Source organism: Physcomitrium patens, chromosome 4, assembly GCF_059467195.1.
Source record: "Physcomitrium patens ecotype Gransden chromosome 4, ASM5946719v1, whole genome shotgun sequence".
NCBI lineage: Eukaryota > Viridiplantae > Streptophyta > Bryopsida > Funariales > Funariaceae > Physcomitrium > Physcomitrium patens.
In genome coordinates, this window is record NC_143413.1 from 9,941,394 (window position 1) to 9,964,942 (window position 23,549).

Genomic DNA, 23,549 nt, shown 5'->3' on the forward strand with positions numbered 1-23,549 from the left:
TGTAACAAGCAAAATTTGAAAAAATAGAAGTGGACATTAAGTAAAATAAAAATAGTTGAATATGTACGCATCTATATAGTCATTCTTTATTGCATCCATATAGCGTTGATATAGCTTGATAACTTCTATTTAATGAACTATTTTTGTAAGTGACAATGAAAACATTAGAAATTATTTTTTAGCTCTCAAGTCTTGTAGTACGTTAAGAAGGTCTCTTTGTCTTCATTGGTGAACACATGAAAAGGCTTTCTCAATATGCATCTTATGTGTATTATGTCAATTTTATCTTTGAGTAACTTTCTTAGCCTTGCAATTCAATTATTGCTTATATGAATGAGTGCGTTAATGATGTACACAAATTATCTTTACTGTAATAACTAAAGGACAATCCCTTTTAACTACTCCCACTTCTTACTTCTTTGACCAATCCTCTACAAATTCCAATTATTACGAATCTTCTTGATAATATTAGCACATAGTTCCAAGCATGTGTACATATAAGCTATATCTTTGCAATTGAGGCCCTTCTTGTGATTGCAAGTTAAAATAATAGAGCAAGATCTACTTGATGTATACAATTTTTTTATTGATGAGAATGATGTCGATGACATAAAAATAACAAAATAAGATTATTGGGTACTTGAGTCCTGATTGCAAGACTACTTCTATTCTTTGCCTCTTTGAGTAGTTTTCTACAAATTCCAAATACTAAGGATCTTCTTGATAACATTTGCATCCAATAATTTCAAGAATGTGAATAAGTAAGCTGCATCTTTGTAGTTGGAGCCATTCTTACAAATATAAATTGAGATAATAAAATAGGAGCCGCTTGATATAGAAGAAAATATTATTGGCGATGATAATATTGATGCCATGAAAACAATAAAACATGATTGTGGAATAATAGAGACCTAAGTTCAAGACTACTTCCACCCCTTGCTGCTTTTGCCATTCTCCTATAAATTTTGACTACTTCAGCTTTTCTTGAAAATATTCATCCTTAGTTCTAGTCATGCTTGTAAGTTTGTTATATTTTGCAATTGATGCCCTTCTTGCAAGTGAAGTCAATAGAGTAGAAGAAACCTAATATATAAGAAATAGTTATTGATGAAGATGATATCTAAACCATGAAAATAATAAAATGGGATTGTAGGGTACCTAAGACATGAGTAAACTTAATTTACATGCCTACACTGCAGTCTTTGTACTATTCTTAAAAATTAAATAATTAATTGCACCTTCTTTCATATGTTTTACGAGACCGTGGAGTCTTACAAATAATTTTGTATCCTAATGAATAATATACACACTCTTTTAATTTCAATACTTTCATATGTAATATGTGTCAGAAAAATTATATTGCAGCATGTGCAATAATTTCTGTGGGCTGGAAAGGGTAAGTAAGTACATTAGAATGAGTAGTAAGAATAGTGAGACCTACCCACCGACTCCGAAAGAGGGAGAGAATACAACGCAAAGCCACTATGAAAATGTAGCGCCCTTTCCTAGAAACGGGGGGCTGGCCAAGTCTAGCGGGGGTAGTGCTGTTGTCATACGTGGACACCCTCCACCACACCGAGCACGGATGGCAACTTGCAGGGGAGACAAGTGGATGACACATGGCAGAGCTTAAGCTTGCGTTGCTTTCGTGCCTGCCAGAGTGGACACTAGAGCCTTCTTCTTATTAGAAGGGGGGCAGTAGTGTTACTACTAATCAGCTCCCTAAGAAAGTTTAGAGAAGTGGTTAGTCGCTAACCATTGGCTCAACTCGCCCCCGCAGTGCTCTGTGGGGTGGGGTTTAGGGAATGCTTCTCTTCTTCACCGCGGTGGTGGTGTGTGTGTGGGGATTTTTGGCTTGGATAAGAGAGGTGGGGCTTCATGATTGGGATATTCTTGTGCAACGGTGAAGAAGGAGAAGAAGAAGGATTTGCAGGAAACGGGTGAAGGCGGTTGGTTCTGCCTCGACGCACCACAGCTTGCCAAGCTTGCCGATGATTATGCGCGAGAGAGTGAGTGAGAGAACGAGAGTGAGTGGGAGAGAGAGAGCGAGAGAGAGAGGTGTGTGTTGATGTTGGGTACTCTTGTGTGCAATATGTGGTGGTTTGTGTGGGACTCGCATGCGGAGTCAGGAGTCGTGATGTCAAGCGATTCAAATTTGTATAAGAATCGTCGTCTTCGTCGTCGTTGTTGTAGTTGTTGTCGTTGTTGTTTTTAGCCGGGGGGTTGAAGATTGAGGTGGATTCTGCTTTGCAATGGAATTGGGTATTGTTGGTGGCGAGGGTAGAGAGGTGTGGACATCGGGTTCTGTGATTTTCGCGCTGGTTGAATGCATGTCAGTAAGCAGTTATAGCTTTCACTAGATAATTCATGCTTTACGTTTCAAAAGTACTCCGTGTATTGACATAGTATTCGTTGCCAACGTGTGAGGGTGTTCTTCAGCATCTGCGCTTCATTCCTTTGTTTATTATATTGAATCTGAGCCTTCACAGCAAGCTAATTAAGCTCCTTATGGACTGCTCCAGGGATACAAGGAATTGACGACAAAATGAGGAGACGGAATCGAAAATTCCTGCTAAGTGGGTTAAAAAGGGACTTCGCAATTTTATGTATTTATTAGTTGTACAGTTTCACTAGTACAAGCATCAACCAGATCAAGTTTTGCATCTGTGAGCACTTATTTGCTGCAAGGGCAATAATTATTAAAGGTGACGGAGGCGTTTCAAGATAATAATCCGTCCTTCAATTGAAAGCGTCTTTCGACACAATTGGGTATCAACATTGAAAAGATAGCCAGCATGGCAGACTTGGGGTTACGAGTTTTATTTACGGGCAAGGAAGTTTGGCAGCAGTTAGCGGAGCCTTCAGCTCTTGAAAAGTTTATCACAGAATCGAAAGAATTCACCTTATTCAAGTGGGCGCTAATAATAGCATCCGTATTTGTGCTTTTCGCCCTCTGCCTCTCATCCTATCTGTTGTTTGATCACCTTTCGAGCTACAATGTACCTGAGGTAAAGCTTGGAACAGTGACGAGTTTAAACGTCTTTGCTGGGTTGTGCCAGTGCTTTGCAGAGTATATTTTGTGTTACGAGGTTATTTGCTTGCTCCTATTGTGATCTTACGAAATGACTGTGTTAAACACTGTTATTATCTGCTAAGATGCATACGTATACTTGAATATTCTTTGTTTCCTTGGGCATTGATGTGGTCGACTCTGGCGGTGTTGCAGGAGCAGAAATGGCTTATAGGCATTATTCTTATGGTTCCTGTCTACACTATCACATCGGTGATAATCTCAACCTTACTAGATTGTTGAATACGACGCATGTACTTATTCTGTCATTAACAGGCGCATGCACAATCATAAATGATTTATTGATGTATCAGTTTGGAGGATTTGAGGTGTGTACGAAGTGTCTTTCATGAGCCGATCCTAATCCTGTATCCTGCCGCATAGGTCTCAGTTTGCATCATTATGTTACTCCAACTTCTCGATATACTTCAGAATCATGGGCGATTGTTACGAAGCATTTGCATTGTACTCCTTTGGGAGCTATCTCATTGCTTGCTTGGGTATGCGAAACTTTTTATCCTCGTCTTTTTAAATCTTCCTTGTAAGTTGTTTTTTTTTTTCGTGTGGAGAATGTATCATCGTCAAGATAGACTCTTATGTTTTTTATGGAGATTGTGATTGAATGCTCATAATTGTTTGATTTGCCTGAGCGAATGCAGGAGGAGAGGAATCGGCTGTATCAACACTCGCCAAACAAGGTGCAGAGGAGACTTCGCTGGATAAAGAACCTGGACCACATGAGGTTGTTCATCCAGCCCCTCTCAGATGGGTAACACACACCTGGATACTTGGTCGCCACTTCTACGACTCTGCTAAGTTTGGAATCGTTCAATACGTAAGTTGCATGATGTCCTCTAAAAGTTCCGCATCTTCCTTCTCGTCTTGTCTTGTAACACTGTTAAGAAATGCACATAAAACTCATTGAAATTGAAATTGTAACGAGTTTGCGTACCTCGGTATTTGTATGGTTACTCAATAACTCCAGAATTTTGGAGGTCTATGGGTTGTCTTATTTCTAGACTTTTCTTGCGTCTGATTGTCTGTATTGTTAGATTATTTACAGATGATAATCAAGGTACTTTGCGCGTGGTCTGCGTTTTTTCTGAATATTTTCGATCTATATGGCGAAGGAGAGTTCGATTTCCACTATGGGTGAGTCATCCCTTGCTTTAAATCTCCTTACGAGCAGACATCTCATTCCTCCATGTTGTCCTGCAGCCGATTTCATTTATGCATTTTTCCTTGTGAATATAACCCCATCGTTCATTCATGCGAGTGCTTTTTGTGCTTGCGTGCAGGTACCCATATATAACAATTATCCAAAACTTCAGTCAAATGTGGGCGCTATACTGTCTCGTCCAGTTTTACCATGTAACGAGGGATACGCTTCAGGAAATTAATCCCCTGGCCAAGTTTCTGTGTTTCAAGGCGGTCGTCTTTGTGACTTGGTGGCAAGGTGTTCTCATTGCCTTGCTCTTTGCATCAGGAATCGCTAGAAAGTGGCTGCCAGGCCATCCCTCTGAAGCGCAGACTGACATGCTCCAAACAAACTTGCAGGATTTCATTATCTGTATCGAGGTAAGCAGTACTGTCCATTTCCTCTTATTCAAAACCTCTATTTGGTTTTTATGTGGACTTCATATTCATCTGATCCCCTCAGGGATTGTTTCTTATAAAAATTTGAATTGATTGTATTATGTCTGCAAAGATGGCAATCGCAGCGGTGGCGCACCACTATATATACCCAGCCGTCCCATACCGGCGGGAAAGCAAACACAACTTGAACAAGGTTGACAGTGTAGCTGAAGAGCTGGAGGAAGACATTGAAGTTGTCGCCACCAGTGTTCGGGAGAGTGCGAAGGATGTATTCATGGCTGGTGGCGAACATGTAAGTGTATTCCACCATAAAAAATGAATTAAAAGAATCACAATAAATTTCTTTCTGATTTATTCCCAAGCATGATTTCGATTACCATTCTTTGATTGTGTCGATCTCAACTGTTTTTGGACTTGACGCTGTGGTTTCTGATTAGGTTTGGAATCTGGGGTTGATTGGGTGGGATTGTAGGTCATCGAGGATGTGAAATTAACCGTGGCACAGGCAGTCGAGCCAGTTGAGTCTGGTTTCACGGACATCAACGAAGCAATTCAAGACAACGTTCATAAAATGAACGACAAATTACACGACAACGTGCAAACATTACATGAAAACATCCATGAAACAATGCACAAGTGGGGACATATGAAGCGCGAAGAGGTTCACAAAGAGGGCGAGTATTTGGTTAGCCGAGATGAGAAAGATGACGATGAGATTGTGCAGACCGAGCAACACGTTCGTGTTGAGCGCGACATTGACGACAATGAAAGCCCAGGCAGCACTTCGAGTCCACGCCAGCTCTCCGAAGCCCAACCCGGGGTCGTGAAAGATGAAGTCTCTGCCACAACCACCACCCGCAGCGCCAATGAGGACATCCCAGGGGAAGAAACCATCAGCTTCACACAGCAGAGAGAGTCATCAGATACCTCACAAAAGAAGCAGACTAGTAGCGAGACTGAGCAGGTAGACGACCAAGGAAGAATACAGAAAAGTGAGAGTGTGGATGTGAGTGAAAAATACGAAATCAACAGGCTGGGTGGTGTTTCAAGCAAAGAGACAACAGCCCATACAGTTGAGAGGAATCAAGTAGGCCAGGTTGTGAATGAGAAAACGGTAGAGGATCGAGAACAACTAGACGAAAGTGGCAACGTTCTGAGGAGAAACGTGAAGAGAGATGGCGAAGATGAGCAGGTGGAGGATAATACCCAGCACAGGACTTCTCCTTTTGGAGGTTGAGGGCTATAGCAACGAAGGACACTGAGCTTGGTGCATAAGAGAAGAGCAAAGTGAACATCTTGTGGATCCTGCAACATCATGTTATTGCCCACTTCCATCAGGTTTTGCTTTTCTGGCCATCTTATGTAGAATTCTTGGTGGCAGACCAAACTCTATTCCAAGTCCTTGTGTATATATAACAAGTACAGAAATCTCCCTCTCTCTCTCTCTCTCTCTCTCTCTGTGTGGTTGTCTTCATAGCACTCTCGAGTTTAGTGTGTCTTGCAAAAGTCTTGCCTATCTGGCTCAAAGTGTTATGCTCACTCAGGTTTCAAGTTTTTAAGTTTTTTATGGAAAGGAAGCTGTTAAAGTTTGTTTTAAATTATTCTTTTGATTACTGAAATTTTATACAGATTTAATGGGGGTTTAACCCATGAAGCTAGCATTGATACCTTCATTTCTTCTCCATATTAGCAAGCTTAAGTCGTGACATCCCCTTTCACCAAACTTGTATCTGGATTCGATGTGTTGTCCATAAATGCGTTTAGAAATGTTACAAGAATTACAGAATGCGTGCCTTCGAGTTTTCAAACAAGTTGAAAACGTTTGTTTACTCCCATTATTACAATATCGTTCATCTTTAAAATTACAAAATCTTGTCATTTTGTCATGTGTTAACAAATTATTATTATTATTTGAATTATTTTCACATTATTTATACAGTGTTTTCACTTAAAAGTTTGAATAAATTAGAAATAAATAATGTTTCAGCTATAAAATAGAATAACTGTTGCTTATTTTGTATTCTTGATCTTTTTTTAAAAAAAATAGTTGGCTAATATTATACATTAATCTAAAATTGTTCAATGTTGACAAAATTTTATTGTTGACTAGATGTTTAAAAATTCCTTTGAATAATCCTATAAAACTATGTTGTTAGATTATTGGCCTATAAAAATTAAAAACATCAAATGAAAAAAAAGCCACATCCAAAATTTAAAATATTTATAAAAGATAAATATTGATTATAATATACAGAGATAATACAGATTAAAACACTTTTTAATAATGTTCTTATAAATTTTATTAAAAAAAAATTATTTTTATTTAGATGAGTATTTTATTATTTTATTTAATCTTTTTAATGTGAATCTAATAATATTCTTTTTAAAAATTATTTTGAAATAAAATATAAATTTATTAAGAAGTTTTAATATAGCTTTGGCAAGAAATAAAGGGGTCTATTAAATAGACACATCTCTTTTCTTACATGAACACCCCTATGCCACACATCTTTATATACATACCTTAGGAAAAAGTAACTAGTTCTTATTTTAAATAAAAATTTAATTTTTAATTTTTTTAAATTTAAATTGATAAATAAAAACTATAATAAAACATTAATTTGATAAATATTAGCAAGAATAAAAGAATAGAAGGTTAAAATAATACAAAACCATTATATATATTTATATATATATATATATATAATACCTTAAGGGAGGGGACAAAAACATGGGATAAAAAAGAAGAGACAAAAACCTTCTCTTTTTGTTACATGCTTCATTATTTTCATCAAAAGTGAACCAAAATTGAGATTAACTAAGATATTAATTGACAGAGTTGATTGATATTAATGTCTTGTTTTGGAATGTTTCTAAGAAGGAATGCATGCAAGTACTCTAGTCAAAGAAATTTTATGCATGAAGTGTTAATTGAAAAAGCTTCATTGAATGTTTCCTTATCATTGTATTGCATACCATGCTTTAATTTGGCTCATCAAGTTCTATTGCATATCTCACATTTCATCGTCAATTAATGCAATTCACAAGCACAATTGCATCCAATATAATTCTCTTTTGTACAAGCTATGCCTAATTTTAACTTGATTCAAGACGTAGATCTTGAGCTATAATGTGTATAATTTGATATCAAAATTGCTTTAGTAATGGATCTTTACTGTATTTGCTACAACAAGTTTATTGTTCATGTTGTGCATATTCAACTTTTCTAATATCTCATTAGAAGAGAGAATACAAACTTTGTATTTGCTAGCAAGAATTATATTATTTTATTTATAGTTTTGAATAGAACGGGTATCAATATTTATCATTTATTCATTATCTTCATAGTAATTAATATATGATGATGAATAAGGGCTATGTAAGTCATATATCATGCTTTATTGTGTTGAATTTTGATTTGTTCTATGCAATAATAATGGATATATAACTTAAGAAGAATTAGCCAGCAGTGCTAAGACAATTCAATAATACTTCATCCATGCCATTAGAAGTGATATTATATGTTTAACCAAAAAATGTATTCAAAGCTATTGAATCTTACTTCAATGTTGGTTGTGATTTTTATATACAACTCATATTAGCAAGTACAATGCATCAAAGAAGATATTATATATTACTACCAAAGATTGAAAATCCCTCTTTTTCATCTCAACAAAGAATTATAAGGCCATATCTAATTGGCTACCCTTCCTAAAAGCATCTATGAGAAGGTTGTATGTAAGGACATTTGGAGTTAAACCTCTTTCAAGCATGACATCAAAGAATGAACAAACTTCATGCATCCTCTCTACTTTGTGAAGAACATTCACCAAAAAACCATAAATATATTTATTAGGCTCTCATCCCTTAATCTCCATTTTTTTGAATCTCTCCGTAGCCAAATCTAGTTGATCAAAGTAGTCAAAGTAACGAATTAAAAAATTGTATTCAAAATAGTCTAGCTGACATTCTTTCTATACTAGCTTCTTATATGCAAGATCCGTTTTTTCAAACTCTTTGTTGATGACAAGAATGTCTATTAGCTTGGTGAATGCGTGCATTATGAGGCTGCATGCAAAAGTTTCTACTCAATTAAAAAGATCAAATGCATCACCAGATTTATTGCCACAATTGTAAGATGTGATGAGCTTTACTAGTATGTTTAGCAATGCTTTTAGAATTGTGAATTGAAGCATATTTAGATTTTGAGTTGAATCCCATGTATTTGAAGAACATGAAGAATACTATACTAGAACCTCATTTGTTGAGAGTTTTCTTCATGTATAAGAGCTTTTATGGACTTACATATCTATTGTTCTAAATATTGTTTTTGTAGGAGTAGTTCCTTGAGCAACTTTAACTAATCCTTGAACAACTTTTCCATGGCAATGACACAAGTTTAACTAGTTTATGTTTATTTGACACATTTGATATACAAATATGGGTACAAACATGAGAACCCTAATACCCACAAACAAACGCAGTGTGAACGCACAAACAATCACCATGACAAGTTACGACGTGGCATAACGACCAGCTGACGTGGCCACGGTTGGAGGGCATCCATTCCCAGGATACAGCGGGACAGGGACCGGATAGCCCGGCACAGCCCCCTCGAGCAGTGTCAGCCAAGGAAATGCCGGGCCTCCCGCTTCCAAGCGAGATTTAGTCTGAGTGAGTGAGTGAGCCTGAGTGAGTGTTGTTGGTGTTCATGTGTTCGGCGTAGTAGATGTTGCTGAAGAGTGTGAGGGAGTGCGCACAGAAGGGCCATGAAGACCATGAGCTCCAAGGCTCTAGCGGTGCCCTGCCCGCCTTTGTCCGGTGGGAGGAAGAATTCTGTAACGAGAGGAGAGCGAAGTAGAGGCAGCAGGAACAACTTCGTATGCTTCAACGCAATTTCGAATCCTAGTGCCGCGCTTACGCAGACGGAGCATTCAACGTTTCTGACGGAGGTTGCCGCGCTTGAGCCTCCGGCGTCGCTTCAAGCACTAATGAATGTGCTTCAAGCTAAAGGAGAGCGTGTCGTGTCTCCCTACAATCGAAAAGGGATAATTCCGCTTGCCATTCCGCTCACGGCGACGGAAGATGGAGACATGACCGCGCTCCTGCGATGGCCTACGCCCGCGAGCGGGATGGACGTGCCGGTGGTGCGTGTGAAGAGCTTCGGGGTTACATTGCTGGCTAAGAGTCCCGAGGAGTACATTCATAGGGCTTTGGTAGAGGAGGATGTGGCGGGATGCTCGGGTAGAATTTGCGAGAGCGCCGGTGAGGTTGGGAGCTCTTTGTACCAGCGGGGCAACTTTGAAGCGTCGAAATTGAGCAGCCTTGATGTTTATTTGATGAAGAAAGTAGGGCTCTTCCCGGATGTGTTTGAGCGGCTTGCAATGCGGCATGTAGAGAATGGTGATGATATTTCAGCTCTGGTGACGGCGGAGTATTACGCGAGCAAGAAGCATTTTCCAGGCTTCGGTAGGCCGTTTGTCTTCAATGCCGAGTTGATGCTGAAGGTATGTATCCCCACGCATTGGAGTCTAATTTTCTTTTACCTCTCTTTTTACTTTTTGGAAGATTCTTTCAACAAGTGAGCAATTGTTTATGCAATTTTCCGAACTAGTATATTAGTGCAGCATCAAGGATATCTGCAGAGCACTGAGAACTAGCTTACAGCTGTTCATCGACGTCCTCTACTGCTTCACGAAATAGTGAATTTCGGTTGCTACATTTTTGTCGAAGATATACTGCTGAGGTTGTTCAAGTAACTAATCCCCACTCTGCAGCCGGCTAGTATGTAGATTTGTAACCATCTGGAACAGAGCGTGAAACATTTGAATTATGCTTTCACTTATTACAAATCCGTGGTTAAGAGTTCAATAGTCAACACGGGGGACGAGCTATCGCTAGAAATCACCTCAAAATGAAGCCCAGAATTCGTGGTGTAGTGTTGACGAATGAATTTGGAAACCAGCCTTCCATCATGCTGCAGAAAGCTTCCGCATCCTGATTCTATGAATAGCATATACCTCATGTTGTAACACATCTGAGGGCGTGATGTGCACGCGAATCATGGTGAAGATGAACATATTATCCTGTCATTAAGGACACGATCCTACGTAATCCTGGTAGGAGTTCGTCAGAATGAATTTGATTAAACCTAGGAAGAGGGCGATTGAATGGTACAACTGGGCATCAATGGCAGAAATGATTCAATAACAATTTACGATTGTAGGTGGGACGCAAGCTGGAAGCAAAAGATGCTGCGCGATGTGCGCTGCGTTCACCGTGGTGGACGTTGGGATCCTGGTACGCAGATGTCGCAAACATTGCTGGCTGGGGCGAAGAGCAAATTGAATTCATGCGGGAGAGGTTAACTGAAGAGGGTCGTCGAGAAGACCTTCTCAAGGGCAAGAGTCTGGAACAAGTCAGTCCACAGTGCCAATTTCAGCCTTTGATTGGGATTTTTGCACAAGTTCTGGTCCTATCATTTATTTCTAAGCATTGTAATGCGCCTCTTTTTAGTCTCGATGAAATGACTGGTTTGGTTGTCATTGGTGCAGGTGGCGGTGGACCAGGCAGCTTTCTTGTTAGACCTTGCTGCAGTTGAGGGCACTTGGGATGCCGTGCGGGAGCAGCTGGCCGACTATTATAAAGAGGGCGGATTTGACGATATTTCTAGATTCATTAGCACAGCGTGAAAAAGTTTTAATACAAATTGGTGTGCTGCATTTTGCACATCGTGTAAAATCCATCGTAATTGGCATCAAGATTGAACATCCCTTAAGGTTCAGCGTCATATCTCAATGTTTTGCACTTTTTTCTTTTATTATTGTTACTCTTATTTTTAAATTTCTTCGTATTTTTACTTAGAATTATGTTCTCTTGCTTTTTTTGATTCAGATCATTACGCTGCATCCTCCATTGTTGTTTTTACTGGGGACGAATCAGTTGCGATTCATAAGAGCTTGTGAGGTTGTGGAGTGCTGTAGCCTCTTCTATTACTGTCGTTTCCTGTGTGACTACAATTAGGGTTTAAGTGAGAAAATGCGTACATTTGCAGTGTAGGTGCCTTAGTATTTGCTTCTAACAATTGACCATTGGAGCTTCTATCAAAATATAAGTTATTTTTCATAGACCACATCTCACAATTAATTATTCTTTTTTATTGAAAGATTTTTCTTTACAAAGTACAAAGAAATGTTGTTCAAATTTAGAAGGTGATATACCAAGGTGAGGTTTGTAAGATACATATGCAAATAATTTTGTAGACAACAAATACCACCAAAGATTGCACACAAGTCTCCATGCTTTGAGTTGGTTATTCTAACCAAGAACACTAGAATCTACATAATATTTTGACTTTTGAAATGGAAGAATCTTTATTTGAATAGAAAATTCAATTCTATGCCTACTCTTTGTCTTTAGTCCTAATGAAGAAATGAGAGATTGAACTCTTTGCCTAGACTTGAACCTTGTGGATGACAATTTAGATGGATTCACATAAGATAGTTCTACAAAACCTATTATGTACAAATAGATATCTAAAATAGATTGTACCTTGGAGGTGGGAACTAAATTCATATAGATTTACTAAAGATTTTGTTCATGCACTTAGGACCAAAGCCCTCTTTAATTAATTATGACTGTATATAAATATATAAATATATATATATATATATAATACATACATACAGTTAAAAGAAATGTTGAATTTAATTGCATTTTTTAAAAAATATTATTTCGAAAATTTTACTTTTTAATATATATATATATATATATATATACAAGTAGTTTTTTTATAAAGATATGACCAGTCTTAGATGTCATTTTGAGATTTTTCTTGCTACTTTGGTTTTAGAGACATTTATTAGAAAACAATGCCCAAAGATTGGATTTTTATCAAATAAATTCATATACGAAGTTCTGTCCTATAGTTAATTCTTCAAAATTTAAAAACCCCCCAATAATTAGTTCCCCAAAGACTAATAACTTTCATTAATTAATCAAGATTTTAAAGACTAACTCCATTCTTTTGTGCAGAATGAATAACCTTTGATTTCTAATAATTAATTGATTTTGATTGATTCTTACCAATTAACAAAGGTAATTAACAGAGGCCACATGGACAGCAGAGCTTTGTGTACCCACAGCTTTTCTACAAATATCTTGAAAATGATATTTGCGTTTTTTCTCAATTAACCCATAAATGCTTATAAATAATGTGTTTTTTCATATTTGACATTAAAAATACTCAATTACTGGTTGTGGATTGGTCAATTTAAGAATGCAATGCTGCAATGCTGCAAAAAGTCAACTAGATAGAAGAATGAACAATACTTCGAACTATGATAGGTGCAATTTTGCCAGTTCTAGAAGGATTTTGTTAGTATTGAAAATAGATAATCGTAGTTTACGAACATAGGTGTGTCTACACACAGATAATAGATAAGGAATGTAGGGGTTGTCTCCTAAAACTATTAACAGCCGATCCTTTCAACAATATCCTAAGTCTAAATACTAGATGTCTAGCATACTCGTAACAGAATAAGAATCGGCCAAGGTGGCAACCTTCCATACCTCAAACACCGCAGGTCCTGTAGTTGCTAGAACTCAAAGCTATTGAAAGTATGAAAACAAAAACAATCATATAATTACGATTGCAGGTGAAATCTATTACCAATTCATAAGTTGTCATCTAGTGGCCAGTTCGATCCACAGCCAGGTGTTCCTGTCAACGCCCCAAACTGATTTTACAATAGAGCACCCAAGTTCCGCAACACGGAATTGGTAAACTAATATTGAATTGGTGAACTGTCCACATATCTTGATTCTTGGCCGCATATCCATAGGGTCCTGCACTGACCAGGTCGCGGAAGTTCAGTATATGAACGGAAGTTTTTCAAAAACATACACGTCTTGGAGAAAGGTAATCATTTTTCTGACAAAAATTAACATACCTTTCAAATCAAAGCACAAGTGACGAGATATAAACAAGCGTTGCTGCAATGATATACATGAACATAAGGATACGTCTGCACAAGATGGTTCAAAGGCTGACCATGGAGGATATTGCGAGATCTAGGAGCTGATAGCTCGTCCAGAGAGTAAATATCCTAGAATGCAGCCTCACGTCGTTCCATACCTTAAATGTTTACACCTCCACCTGAAGTAACATGCGAGGACGTCCACAGCGTTCGTTGTAAACATTCTTAGTGAGTTAAGAATACAGTTGCACAACACAGCAATTTAAGCTAACAGGATTCCATCTCGAAGGAGAAAACAAACTGAAAGGGGTCGAAATAGGAGAATGCTCTAAATCGATAAATGACTCATGATAACATGCAGCAATGAACAGCTTCAATGTGTACAGACACGTAGGTTAATTTCAAGAAAAGAAGAACAAAGTTAGGGATTAGGCTTGGATTACAACTGCAAATCGAGAAGCAGAGGTCATACGTGTGAAATTAATCACAAGTGTAGGGTAACTTACTTTCACAGACTCATGCTGTTTTGGGCATATCCCGAACAAATGGATGTTGCTCAAAGTGTTGGCAGGGACCAGGTTCCACTATATTGTGCAACCATTTGTGGGTAAGGTTCGACGAACTTCTTTAGGAATGATTTCTCACAAATACTCATAACAGTTGATATGGGAATCTTTCTGGACAGCAATCCACTGGACTGCAGCAATGTCATCCACTTGTATCGAGGTTTGATTCGATTCTCCAAACTATAGCTCAAAAGAGAGGGAGGCAATTCTTCAACAGCGAGCCCGACTTCCTCTGTGTAAAATTTAACCTTGCATTTCAAATGTGCCTCGCAGAGATGCAATAGGGTCGGTTGCTGTATGACGATATTAAGAAGAGCTTTCTGTGGGAAACCAATCTCTAATAAATTGTTGCATTTCATCTCAAGTGATGTGACACTTTGAGCTGCACATGCCACGAGAGCTTTAGCCATTGCATCAGATTTTGGTTCCAGACCCAGAGATGCCAGAAACGTCAGTTTGCTTGCAAGGCTACCGTCTATAGCTCGTCCAACAACAGATGGATGTGACGTAAATAATCTTGCGATGTCTTTTTCCTTCACACCATTCGCTTCAAAAAAAGCAACCTTGGGCTTGAGGTTTTGCTCCACACTCAAACCAAGTATCGACGGGGAACGAGTGACAACACGACCAAAGCTTGCCCTCTCCATTCCGATGCTCTCGAAGTACTTCATTTTAGGGATGAGATTATCCTCAATGCTATAGCCTATAATCGCTGGAAAGAGGGTTATGATCTTTCCTACGTTTTTCCGTTCCACACCAAGACTCTCGAGAAACTTCACCTTCGGTGTCATGCTTTCCTCAATGCTGTGGCCGAAAATTCCTGGAAACTTAACTAAGATGGGTGCAACGTTACCTCGTTCCACACCCAAGCTTTCTAAATAAGCTATCTTGGGAAGAAGATTTTTCTTAACGCTGTAACTCAGTAATTGAGGTGATCTAACGATAATATTTCCTACCTGCTCTTTCCTAAGCCCCAAGGAACATAGAAACTCAATGTTGGGCTTCACATTCACCTCTAAGCTCAATATTAACAGCTGAGGGAAGTCTCGGAGCATCCTGATAACGCGATCTTTAGAAAGACCACAATCAAGAAGATACTGCATCTTCTCTCCAAAATGAGTGTGCCTTGCTCCTAAAACTTCTTGAGGATTGTACTGCAGTAGCCTACCTACAAAGTTCTTCTCAATCCCTAAATCTTCCATATACCTAAGAACATCCTTCATGGTTTCCTCAACATCGATGCGTAAAACAGAGGGGCATGCTTGTACTAATGTAGGCAATGCCTTTCTCTGCACACCAAGGTTGTCCAAAACTCGAATACTCGCACAGAAGTCCGTGTGTGTGCATTTCAAGAGTTTCCTGTCCCGATCGTAAAGCCTCCATAGGCGTTTCCTTGGAATTCCTAACCCCTGGAGAAGCTTCGTATTCACCAGAAGACCCTCTTCACCAACAAGCTTTGGATTTTCTGAAGCTACAATATATTCAAGCACAGATTTGTCACCTAATCCGAGTGTTTCAAAAAATACTTCAATCTCATCGACATTTTGTTTCGCCACCCACGCATCAACCCGGGCTTGGAAATTCAAGGCGCCGTCATGATCAGGATCCACCGCTTGAGACTTGAGGATCAAAGACTTCTCCTCCTTTGCACGGACTAAGAGCTTCTTCATAAACTTCGGGGCATTTTTCACCATTAGTGCTGCTTCTGATGCAGGTACATACTTGCTGGTGATGAAATAATTTTGTAATGCAGTAGACAGAGCACTTTTCAAGCTCGTTCTTTCCACCAATGGCTTCTCACAAAATTTGACTTTAGGTTCAGCTACATCACTAACAGCACAAAGTGATCTCCAAGAATACTTAAACCTCCAGTTTTCCAATTGTCCAAGGCCTGAAGGTTGAAATTGGCATCGGCTAACTACTTTATCAAATATTACGAAAGACCAAGATGTTCGTGATGAATCTGACGCCAACGACCTACTAAACGCCTGAAAAGGCATCACTAGATTATGATTAAGGCTTTGCTGTGAGTCTACCAGATTTCTCTCAACGCAACAAAACAAACTACTTCCACGGAAATAAAACCTGCGACCCCTCATTTTCCCAGAAGCTTAGCAGAATGCCTCAAGAACAATTACGCTTCCTTGAGAGAACTCACACTATCCAAAGAGAAAGAATGCAGTAAGAATCATTTCATAATCTCCTGTTTCCAAGCACTAAACCCTCCAGGACCAATGCCGCATCACGCAAAACCGATTCGATAAGCAATGTCCTCTTGGTAAGATTCTAACGCCAGCTTCCAACATCAAAGACTCCCCAATTCCCTGATCAAGAAACGAACCCTGCACCATGAACACAAGTGTCGAAAACAGTCAAATGTGTGCACCTATGAGCCTAAAACCCTAAACCCTAAACCCCGAATCGCGACCTTCAGTGTCCCACCCAAAAACTCTCCGGCGCTGGAAATCGAGGTCTGAGGAAGAGGCAGACTCAGAAAAATCTCAGCTCCAAAAATTGCGACCAAAGCCTCTGATCATTTCGACCACTCTCAGAAACACCCACCACTCGTGTACATCAATCCAAACTCTACATTGTCTCGCGAAGACCACAAAGCTTCAATCCAAACTCTACATTGTCTCGCGAAGACCACAGTCGAATGAAATTGCTCCGCAACAGACACACACACACACAAACATACTAACCCAACTCAAATTTGCAGCAAATTCTGCCTTAGCGACTTCGAAATGCAAAGGCAGAGTGTAAACCAGCGTGCACCCAACACCGCATTTGCCCCACTTTCGCCATCCAACGATGACGGCATCGCAGCAACAAAATTCTAAACGCCGCAGTTTGATGAATTCATAACAGGTGACCGAAAACCCCCGTTCACACTGCATGCTCGACGTATCGTTTTTATCGTTGATGACCGGACCGGTGGTTGAAGTTCCCGGGCGACCTTCTATGAGAGCGGCTTGCCCTGGCCCAGCCCGGCCCGTAGTAACCCCACACCCCGCCCCCCCCCATTGGCTCAATTTCGGACGAGGTGTTGCAAAGAACGCAATTTTGATTAATTTTGCTAATTTACCAAAAGGTGACTTGATATAGAATGAATTGATGTTTAATTTTGAACTGGATTTCATGTCTAGGAGGTTTAAACTTCCTGTGAGATATTATTGTGAGGATTTTTACTTTTAGTGTAAGATGGCCACATGATGCTATATGTGTCCCTCTTGTATGCATGTGTTGTAAAAGAAAACTAGCAATTTTTTTATGATTCCTCTAATAATTTTTTTTAATATATATATATATATATATATATATATCTAAAAATTAAATGATAAATCATATTTAATCATTTTTTTGTTAATTTAAATATAAAAATAAATAATTACCTAGTATTTTCTAGAAATAACTAAAGAATTTAAATATATATGTATACATATATTTATTGAAAAAATTAATTTTTAAAACCTTAAATTAAGATTCTATCTAAAAGTTTGATTTGAATATAAATTTTACAAAATGAAAAACTTTTGTGAAAAAAAAGGAAAATGTCACAATTTTTTTTTTTAGAATAATAGAAATAAAAATAATTGATAAAACTAATTTTATATGAACACAATAGAAATTTTTTTAAAAAAAAATATGCTGATTTCATTTTCAAATCTAAAAAAAAGATAAAAAAAATAGAAAAGATATGATTTAAAACCAAAAAAATTGAATATTATTTAGCAATTTTAAGTAAATTTTTAATATTACAATGTTGTTCTTTAAAAATATTTTTAAACAATGGAATAAAAACAATGAGATGAATTGAATTCGGTTATGAATTCGGTAATCTTAACTATTAATTAATTATAAAGCCATAATTTGCTTATGAGTTAACTTAGCTTGTATTTATTTTTTAAGTATACTATTTTATTTTGATAAAAACATTGTTAAAAAAAACCATCTTATATTTGATTCTTGTCGTCCAACATGTTGCTTCATAATTTCCAAATTTGCAATGGAGTTGTAGTACTCTACATAAAAGTCAATAAAGTTTATTGATACTAATTTCATTAATCCAAATAAGATCAAAGACATCAAAATATCAATTTGAATAAAATTGCAGATGTTTTATGTCTAAAGAACCCTTCATCTTGTAAAATAAAGACAAGAATTGAGAAAATAAATTTAATTATCTATAGTTTATTAGAAAAAAATGATTCTTGTCTAGATCATATTAAAATTATAGTACGAAAAATAATAAATATGAATATGTTATAATTTATTCAATAAAATTCAGTAGATTTCAAAATGTCTACCACGAAAATTGTGTAAATTATTTTTTCTAATATCTTTTGTCATGTGCAATTGTACAATTTAAGATTGAAAGGACGTTAAAATACCATGTTAAGTAAATAAAAATTATTTTCAAAATCGAACTATCATCTATAGCAATTAAACAATAAATGACACATAAGACCAAGAAATTTACCTTTTAAAGATTAAAAAGTTATTTCTTTTAATCAAAATCACAGCCAATTTTTTACACGCATTTAATGTTAATCTTTGAATGGCAATTTATATTAAAATTTATATTGGCTTCAATTAATAATATTTTTCAATATATTAGAAATATTTTTTCATAAATTATTATTAATTTTTTTGTAATGGATAAATTATAATGTATTTAAAAATATAGAAAAAAATATAAATAAAATAAATACTGTGACTAAAGTTTAAAGATTTAACAATTTTGACTTAACAAAAGATAAAGTAAATTCAGAAAGATAAAATATCAAGCCTTTAGGACATATGCTAATAATCATTGGGATTTACTTTGGTGCTTAGAAAGATATAAAATTTTAAAAATGGAGTAAATATATAAAAATATAGATATCATTAACATTCAAAATTTAAAATTTAATATATTTTCCTTAAATTCCAATAATTATATATATTTGTAAATGTGTATCTATTAATTATTGAATACATTGGCATTTTTTATGTTTTTATTTCTATCAACAATCAATAGATACACTTTTATATTTTATATCCAATTATTGCATTGCATGGACAGATTGTTTCAAAAACCATACACAAAACTCCAGCATTTTCTAAAATTTTGTTTAACAAGCAGTTTTTTTTCTTTTCTATTATTGTTTTTTCTTTTTTTCTTTTTTTCTTTATTTCTTTATTCAATAATGTGTTAAACTGATCGACCACAGTTAAATAGCATGAGAAACGAAACGTGACTTTCCTTTCCAACAAACACGATCTCATTATATATGAATTCATATATCTACTACTACTACTACTACTAGTAGTCTTACTGCGAAGGTCAGTTTATTACTAGTTGTTAATGGAGAAGCAATATGTTGCAGTGATTCTGGCAAACTGGTGAGAGAATATGTGGCTGTTTGAAACAAACTGTGTTGCACAGACTTGTAAATCATGTAGGTTAGAATAACCCCATACCATCAGAGCTTTTAAAAGCAGACTATTCTGGTGATAAAATAATAGGAAAGATCAGATAAATGGTGAAATTTTGCTTCGGGGAGTGGAAACGATTGTTTATTGTTTTCAGCACCAACCATGTGCATTTTTTTGCCTTCATTTTTTATTTTTAACGATTGGCAACAGAGGGCATTTGCATTGTTGTTAACCAGTTTGTATAATCCTGAATCGACTGTCAGCTCTGTGAAGAGTTCGTAACGTCACAAGTGGACAAAACATGCTCATGGGAACTGTTTGTTGTTGGGTGAAGATTGAGTGGGTGGGTTTCAAAAATCACAGATGGAGAATACAAACTCGTTCCATGAACGGTTGATAAGCACGCAAGCATTCTGATGAGGCTGTGAAAGGGGAGAGCTTGATGAGACAGAAGTTGATAAGAGTAGTTGCAGAATTTGTGTTCGACACAGAATCTGTGTTTGCCACTACATTCGACCAAGTTCATATGTAGTCCAGATCAATTTTTTTGTTGCCAGTGTGAAAAGTCACACAGATAGATCTGAGAATGCCGTGCAATGTTATTTCAGCAGCGGAGAAGTCTTCACTTGTAGATGCGTGACGAGAACATTTTATTTGTGGATTCGGTAGGTTTAACATGTTGACAATGGCGATTGGAGCTGAGTCTCGTCGAATTTACCAGCTCTAGAATAATGCCCCAGAGCAAGACTTCTAGACTTTGGTTTTAACTCCGATAGTTTAGTAACCGAGGGAGCTAGACTACACAATAAACGCAGTTTGTAACTATGATAATATTTGAATAATAGATACTAATGTTTGCGTTCTGATTCAGAATTTTTCTTACTGTGTTCAGAAACAACCACTCTTTCCCACCTGGAAGAAAGACCAGGAAGGAAGGATGTTAGCGGTTGGCACCAGTATTTTTAATTAATGATGTCTATCTGAAGTTGAAAGTAACACCCCCAGAATACACAGTTTCCTATGTCGGCCGAGTATCGAATAGATTGATATGTCAACCACGTACGTCACAAGTCCCTAATGATCAAGAATTATCTTGGTCAGCCAACAGTGGCCAGAACATTGAAGATTGAACGTCTTGAAGGTGATCAATGGATTCAAGTGATTTCTTACATTGCCCTGTAATGATCTCAATTCCTCAAGAATTGTACTGATCACGGAATACAGATATCTAGGCTCTGCACTGATCATGATTTGCATTAATTTTTTTTTTTAACAGAATAACACCTCGCACTTGAGAAACTTCAGAGTTATCCAGACAACATGGTCATAGCTAGAATGATTGGATCTGCTAGCGTATGTACCAGTTGGATGATTTCACGTTAGAACCAATCCCGGCTGCCGACTACTTGAATTTATTGCTCCATAGACAGGGAATACAGTCACAGAGCATGACAGAAATCTGGCTGGAGGGATCATTGCCAACTCTGGCAACGTGAGGAAAATGTTATGCATCTTTTTAACTGATGCGTTAGAAACACGGCGTCGTCGTCGTCCTCCAGCCGTTATGACTGCATCACGTTAGGAAACTTGGCGGATTCAATAGCTCGACCTTACGTGTGATTCCCGATGTGAATGATTGATGGCTTCGATCACCCACAGAATCTCATGTCCTGCAAACTGCGCACTTCGAGAAGCTGTGTGTATGGGATTGCACATCTGTACGAACGGACTTTTATGACCCATTGTACAGATTTGGATATTTGGTACTCGTTGTTGTGTTTTTTTTCTCTTTTGTTTCTTTGCCTTATTTTTCTACCAGTTGATGAATTGCATGCAGTGCATACAGTATGAGATCCTGAATGGAGATCTGAGTGAGTGGCCCCCAGTGCATTCATTGCCAATTGATGGACTGAGTTGTCCCAGTGGCACTGGATGAGTGGAACCAACCCATTCTAGACCTTAATCAAGTTGTCTTTGTTGTGTTGCATGGATGCCAAATCGGATCTTACAACTGTGGATGTGACTCTGACACACACTGTTTTTTGTATGTTTTTTGTTTTGTTTTTGTTTTATTTTTTGGGGAGGGGGGGATGGAAGAGTCTAGCCCTCTTTCTTTCTCCATCTATCCCTCCCTCCCACAAGGGCTATGGTGGTCCTGTCTAGCTTTGCATTGTGGTGGCTTAGATGCATGTGCCATGGCACAGCTTCCACCACATGGTCCTGTGCTGAACTAGTCTTTGGTTTTCTGAGAGCTAGTGATTCCCATATGTGCCTTTAGTCTTTAAATAATGGGAACACATGTAGACTGTTACAGTGCACTGGATTACATTCTCCTAATTGGTGTTGTGATTTGCTGCACAAAGTGTGGTCAAGTTATAATATTTTATTATTATTGTTATTACATTTTTATATGTACATGTAGGAGTAGATCTGTTATATTGATTGAGGAGAGAAATTTAAGAGCAAAGAATCCAAAGTACTGAAATTCCATTATCAAATCACCTGTACTATCATCAGACTGGGATAGAATTTTATTTCCAATTTCATTTCCAATCTACCTTTCTATTTTCCAATTAATGTATATATACAGAATTAATTAAGATGGTATTCAAGACTCCAATGTGACATCTCATTACTGTATCTTTTTTGAAGTTTTGGACACTTTTATCATCCATGATTCATGACACCTATCAAATTATTAGCAAATTTTTTTTCTTTTTCTTTATAATTTTATATTATGCTATCATATTCATTAAATTTTTACCAAAGAAATTGGTGTATGTGAATATATATATATATATATATATATACCTACATCATTTTAGATTTTATTTAAAAAGTGCATACTACAAATTTTATCATATAAAGAAATTATAAATTACATTAAAAAAATATTTTGGTGTTAAATTTTGTTGTCCAAGCATTTACTATCCATTTATTGTGATTCTTTAGTACTTAGTCAATTATATAAGTATTGCTTATTTTTTAGATCTCTTCAATTAAGTATCTCTCCATTTACATACTAATTTAGGATCCAACTTATATTATTTTTGCATCAAAGCTATATAAGTATTTTCATTAATTTTGATTCTTGATTTCCACTTTCAATCTACTAAATTGAAATACAGATCTTAATTTGACTTAATGGACTAAGAAATATCAATAATAGAGAATTGTAATTTTGATGGCCAAGTTTTAAATCTACAAAAATCTGCAAGCATTTTATAAGCATTCATCTTTTTCTTTTCTTTTCTCCCCCCCCCCCCCCACAAAATACATTAGCACAGTTGCAAGAAGAATTGAATGTCAAACAATTGTTTTTGAGGAAATTTAATCAATATTTTCTTACAAAACAACCAAATTTTTATAATAAATTATACATTAGCATTTACAACAAATGTTTTACTTAATACCATGAGAACTATATTAAGAACCAATTTACTAAGGTTCAAGCCCAACTCCAAGGGATTTTATTACCCCTGATTCAAACTTTATTATTCCATGGTATGGATTTCAAAGGGAGAAGAGAGTTAAAGCAAGCAAGGCAGTTTTTGATATTTCACCCACTCCTCCTTTGATATTTGGATTTTAAAATCATCCGCCTTGTGAGGTGGGTGATTTGGTGAAGTATTAAGTGATATTTCAAAATATCACTAGGTACTTCAAGATGCCATGTCTGAGCCCCTAATGCATTTTTCAATTAAACATATAGAAGAGATTGTGGTTGTTGCAAGAGCAAGCAACAGATTGGTGGGTAGCATTTGATTCTCTAGTACATGGGGCATGGGGCATAGGTCTGGCAACGCACTCCAGGACCCGAAGAATATCTTCAGAAATGTATCGTTAAATAATCTGGCGCTGCTTCGACCAGTATCCATCCTCCCATCAAGATCTATCAGTGGTAGTTGGGATTTTTCGTAT

General features: G+C 36.9%; 3 protein-coding genes across 9 annotated transcripts; 2 read left to right on the top strand and 1 right to left on the bottom strand.

The window, feature by feature from the left end:
• Window positions 1-1,821: 1,821 nt before the first annotated feature.
• LOC112280931 (protein LAZ1 homolog 2) lies at window positions 1,822-6,339 on the top strand. 4 transcript variants are annotated; one of them, XM_024516890.3, is made up of 9 exons: window positions 1,822-2,009; window positions 2,523-3,008; window positions 3,227-3,283; window positions 3,462-3,570; window positions 3,730-3,905; window positions 4,134-4,222; window positions 4,369-4,648; window positions 4,779-4,958; window positions 5,139-6,339. In XM_024516890.3, exons 2-9 carry the CDS (start codon window positions 2,796-2,798, stop codon window positions 5,901-5,903), a joined length of 1,869 nt encoding a protein of 622 aa, XP_024372658.1. In that variant the 5' UTR covers window positions 1,822-2,009; window positions 2,523-2,795; the 3' UTR covers window positions 5,904-6,339. The 4 variants fall into 4 exon arrangements, with proteins under 4 accessions (XP_024372658.1, XP_024372662.1, XP_024372660.1 ...); XM_024516894.3 differs by having other exon boundaries at window positions 1,837-2,009; window positions 3,455-3,570; XM_024516892.3 differs by having other exon boundaries at window positions 1,897-2,027.
• Window positions 6,340-9,370: 3,031 nt separating this feature from the next.
• Window positions 9,371-11,450, top strand: LOC112280941 (protein IN CHLOROPLAST ATPASE BIOGENESIS, chloroplastic). The gene is made up of 3 exons (XM_024516907.3): window positions 9,371-10,173; window positions 10,893-11,084; window positions 11,221-11,450. The coding sequence occupies exons 1-3, from the start codon at window positions 9,436-9,438 to the stop codon at window positions 11,356-11,358; spliced, it is 1,068 nt and encodes a 355-aa protein (XP_024372675.1). The 5' UTR covers window positions 9,371-9,435; the 3' UTR covers window positions 11,359-11,450.
• Window positions 11,451-13,027: 1,577 nt separating this feature from the next.
• LOC112280961 (uncharacterized) lies at window positions 13,028-17,066 on the bottom strand. Of its 4 annotated transcripts, none has more exons than XM_024516954.3 (4): window positions 16,913-17,065; window positions 14,151-16,552; window positions 13,719-13,823; window positions 13,028-13,513 (listed from the first exon to the last, which is right to left on the bottom strand). In XM_024516954.3, the coding sequence occupies exon 2, from the start codon at window positions 16,307-16,309 to the stop codon at window positions 14,201-14,203; it is 2,109 nt and encodes a 702-aa protein (XP_024372722.1). In that variant the 5' UTR covers window positions 16,310-16,552; window positions 16,913-17,065; the 3' UTR covers window positions 13,028-13,513; window positions 13,719-13,823; window positions 14,151-14,200. The 4 variants fall into 4 exon arrangements, with proteins under 4 accessions (XP_024372722.1, XP_024372723.1, XP_024372724.1 ...); XM_024516955.3 differs by having other exon boundaries at window positions 16,976-17,062; XM_024516956.3 differs by having other exon boundaries at window positions 13,803-13,823; window positions 14,151-17,066.
• Window positions 17,067-23,549: the final 6,483 nt, after the last annotated feature.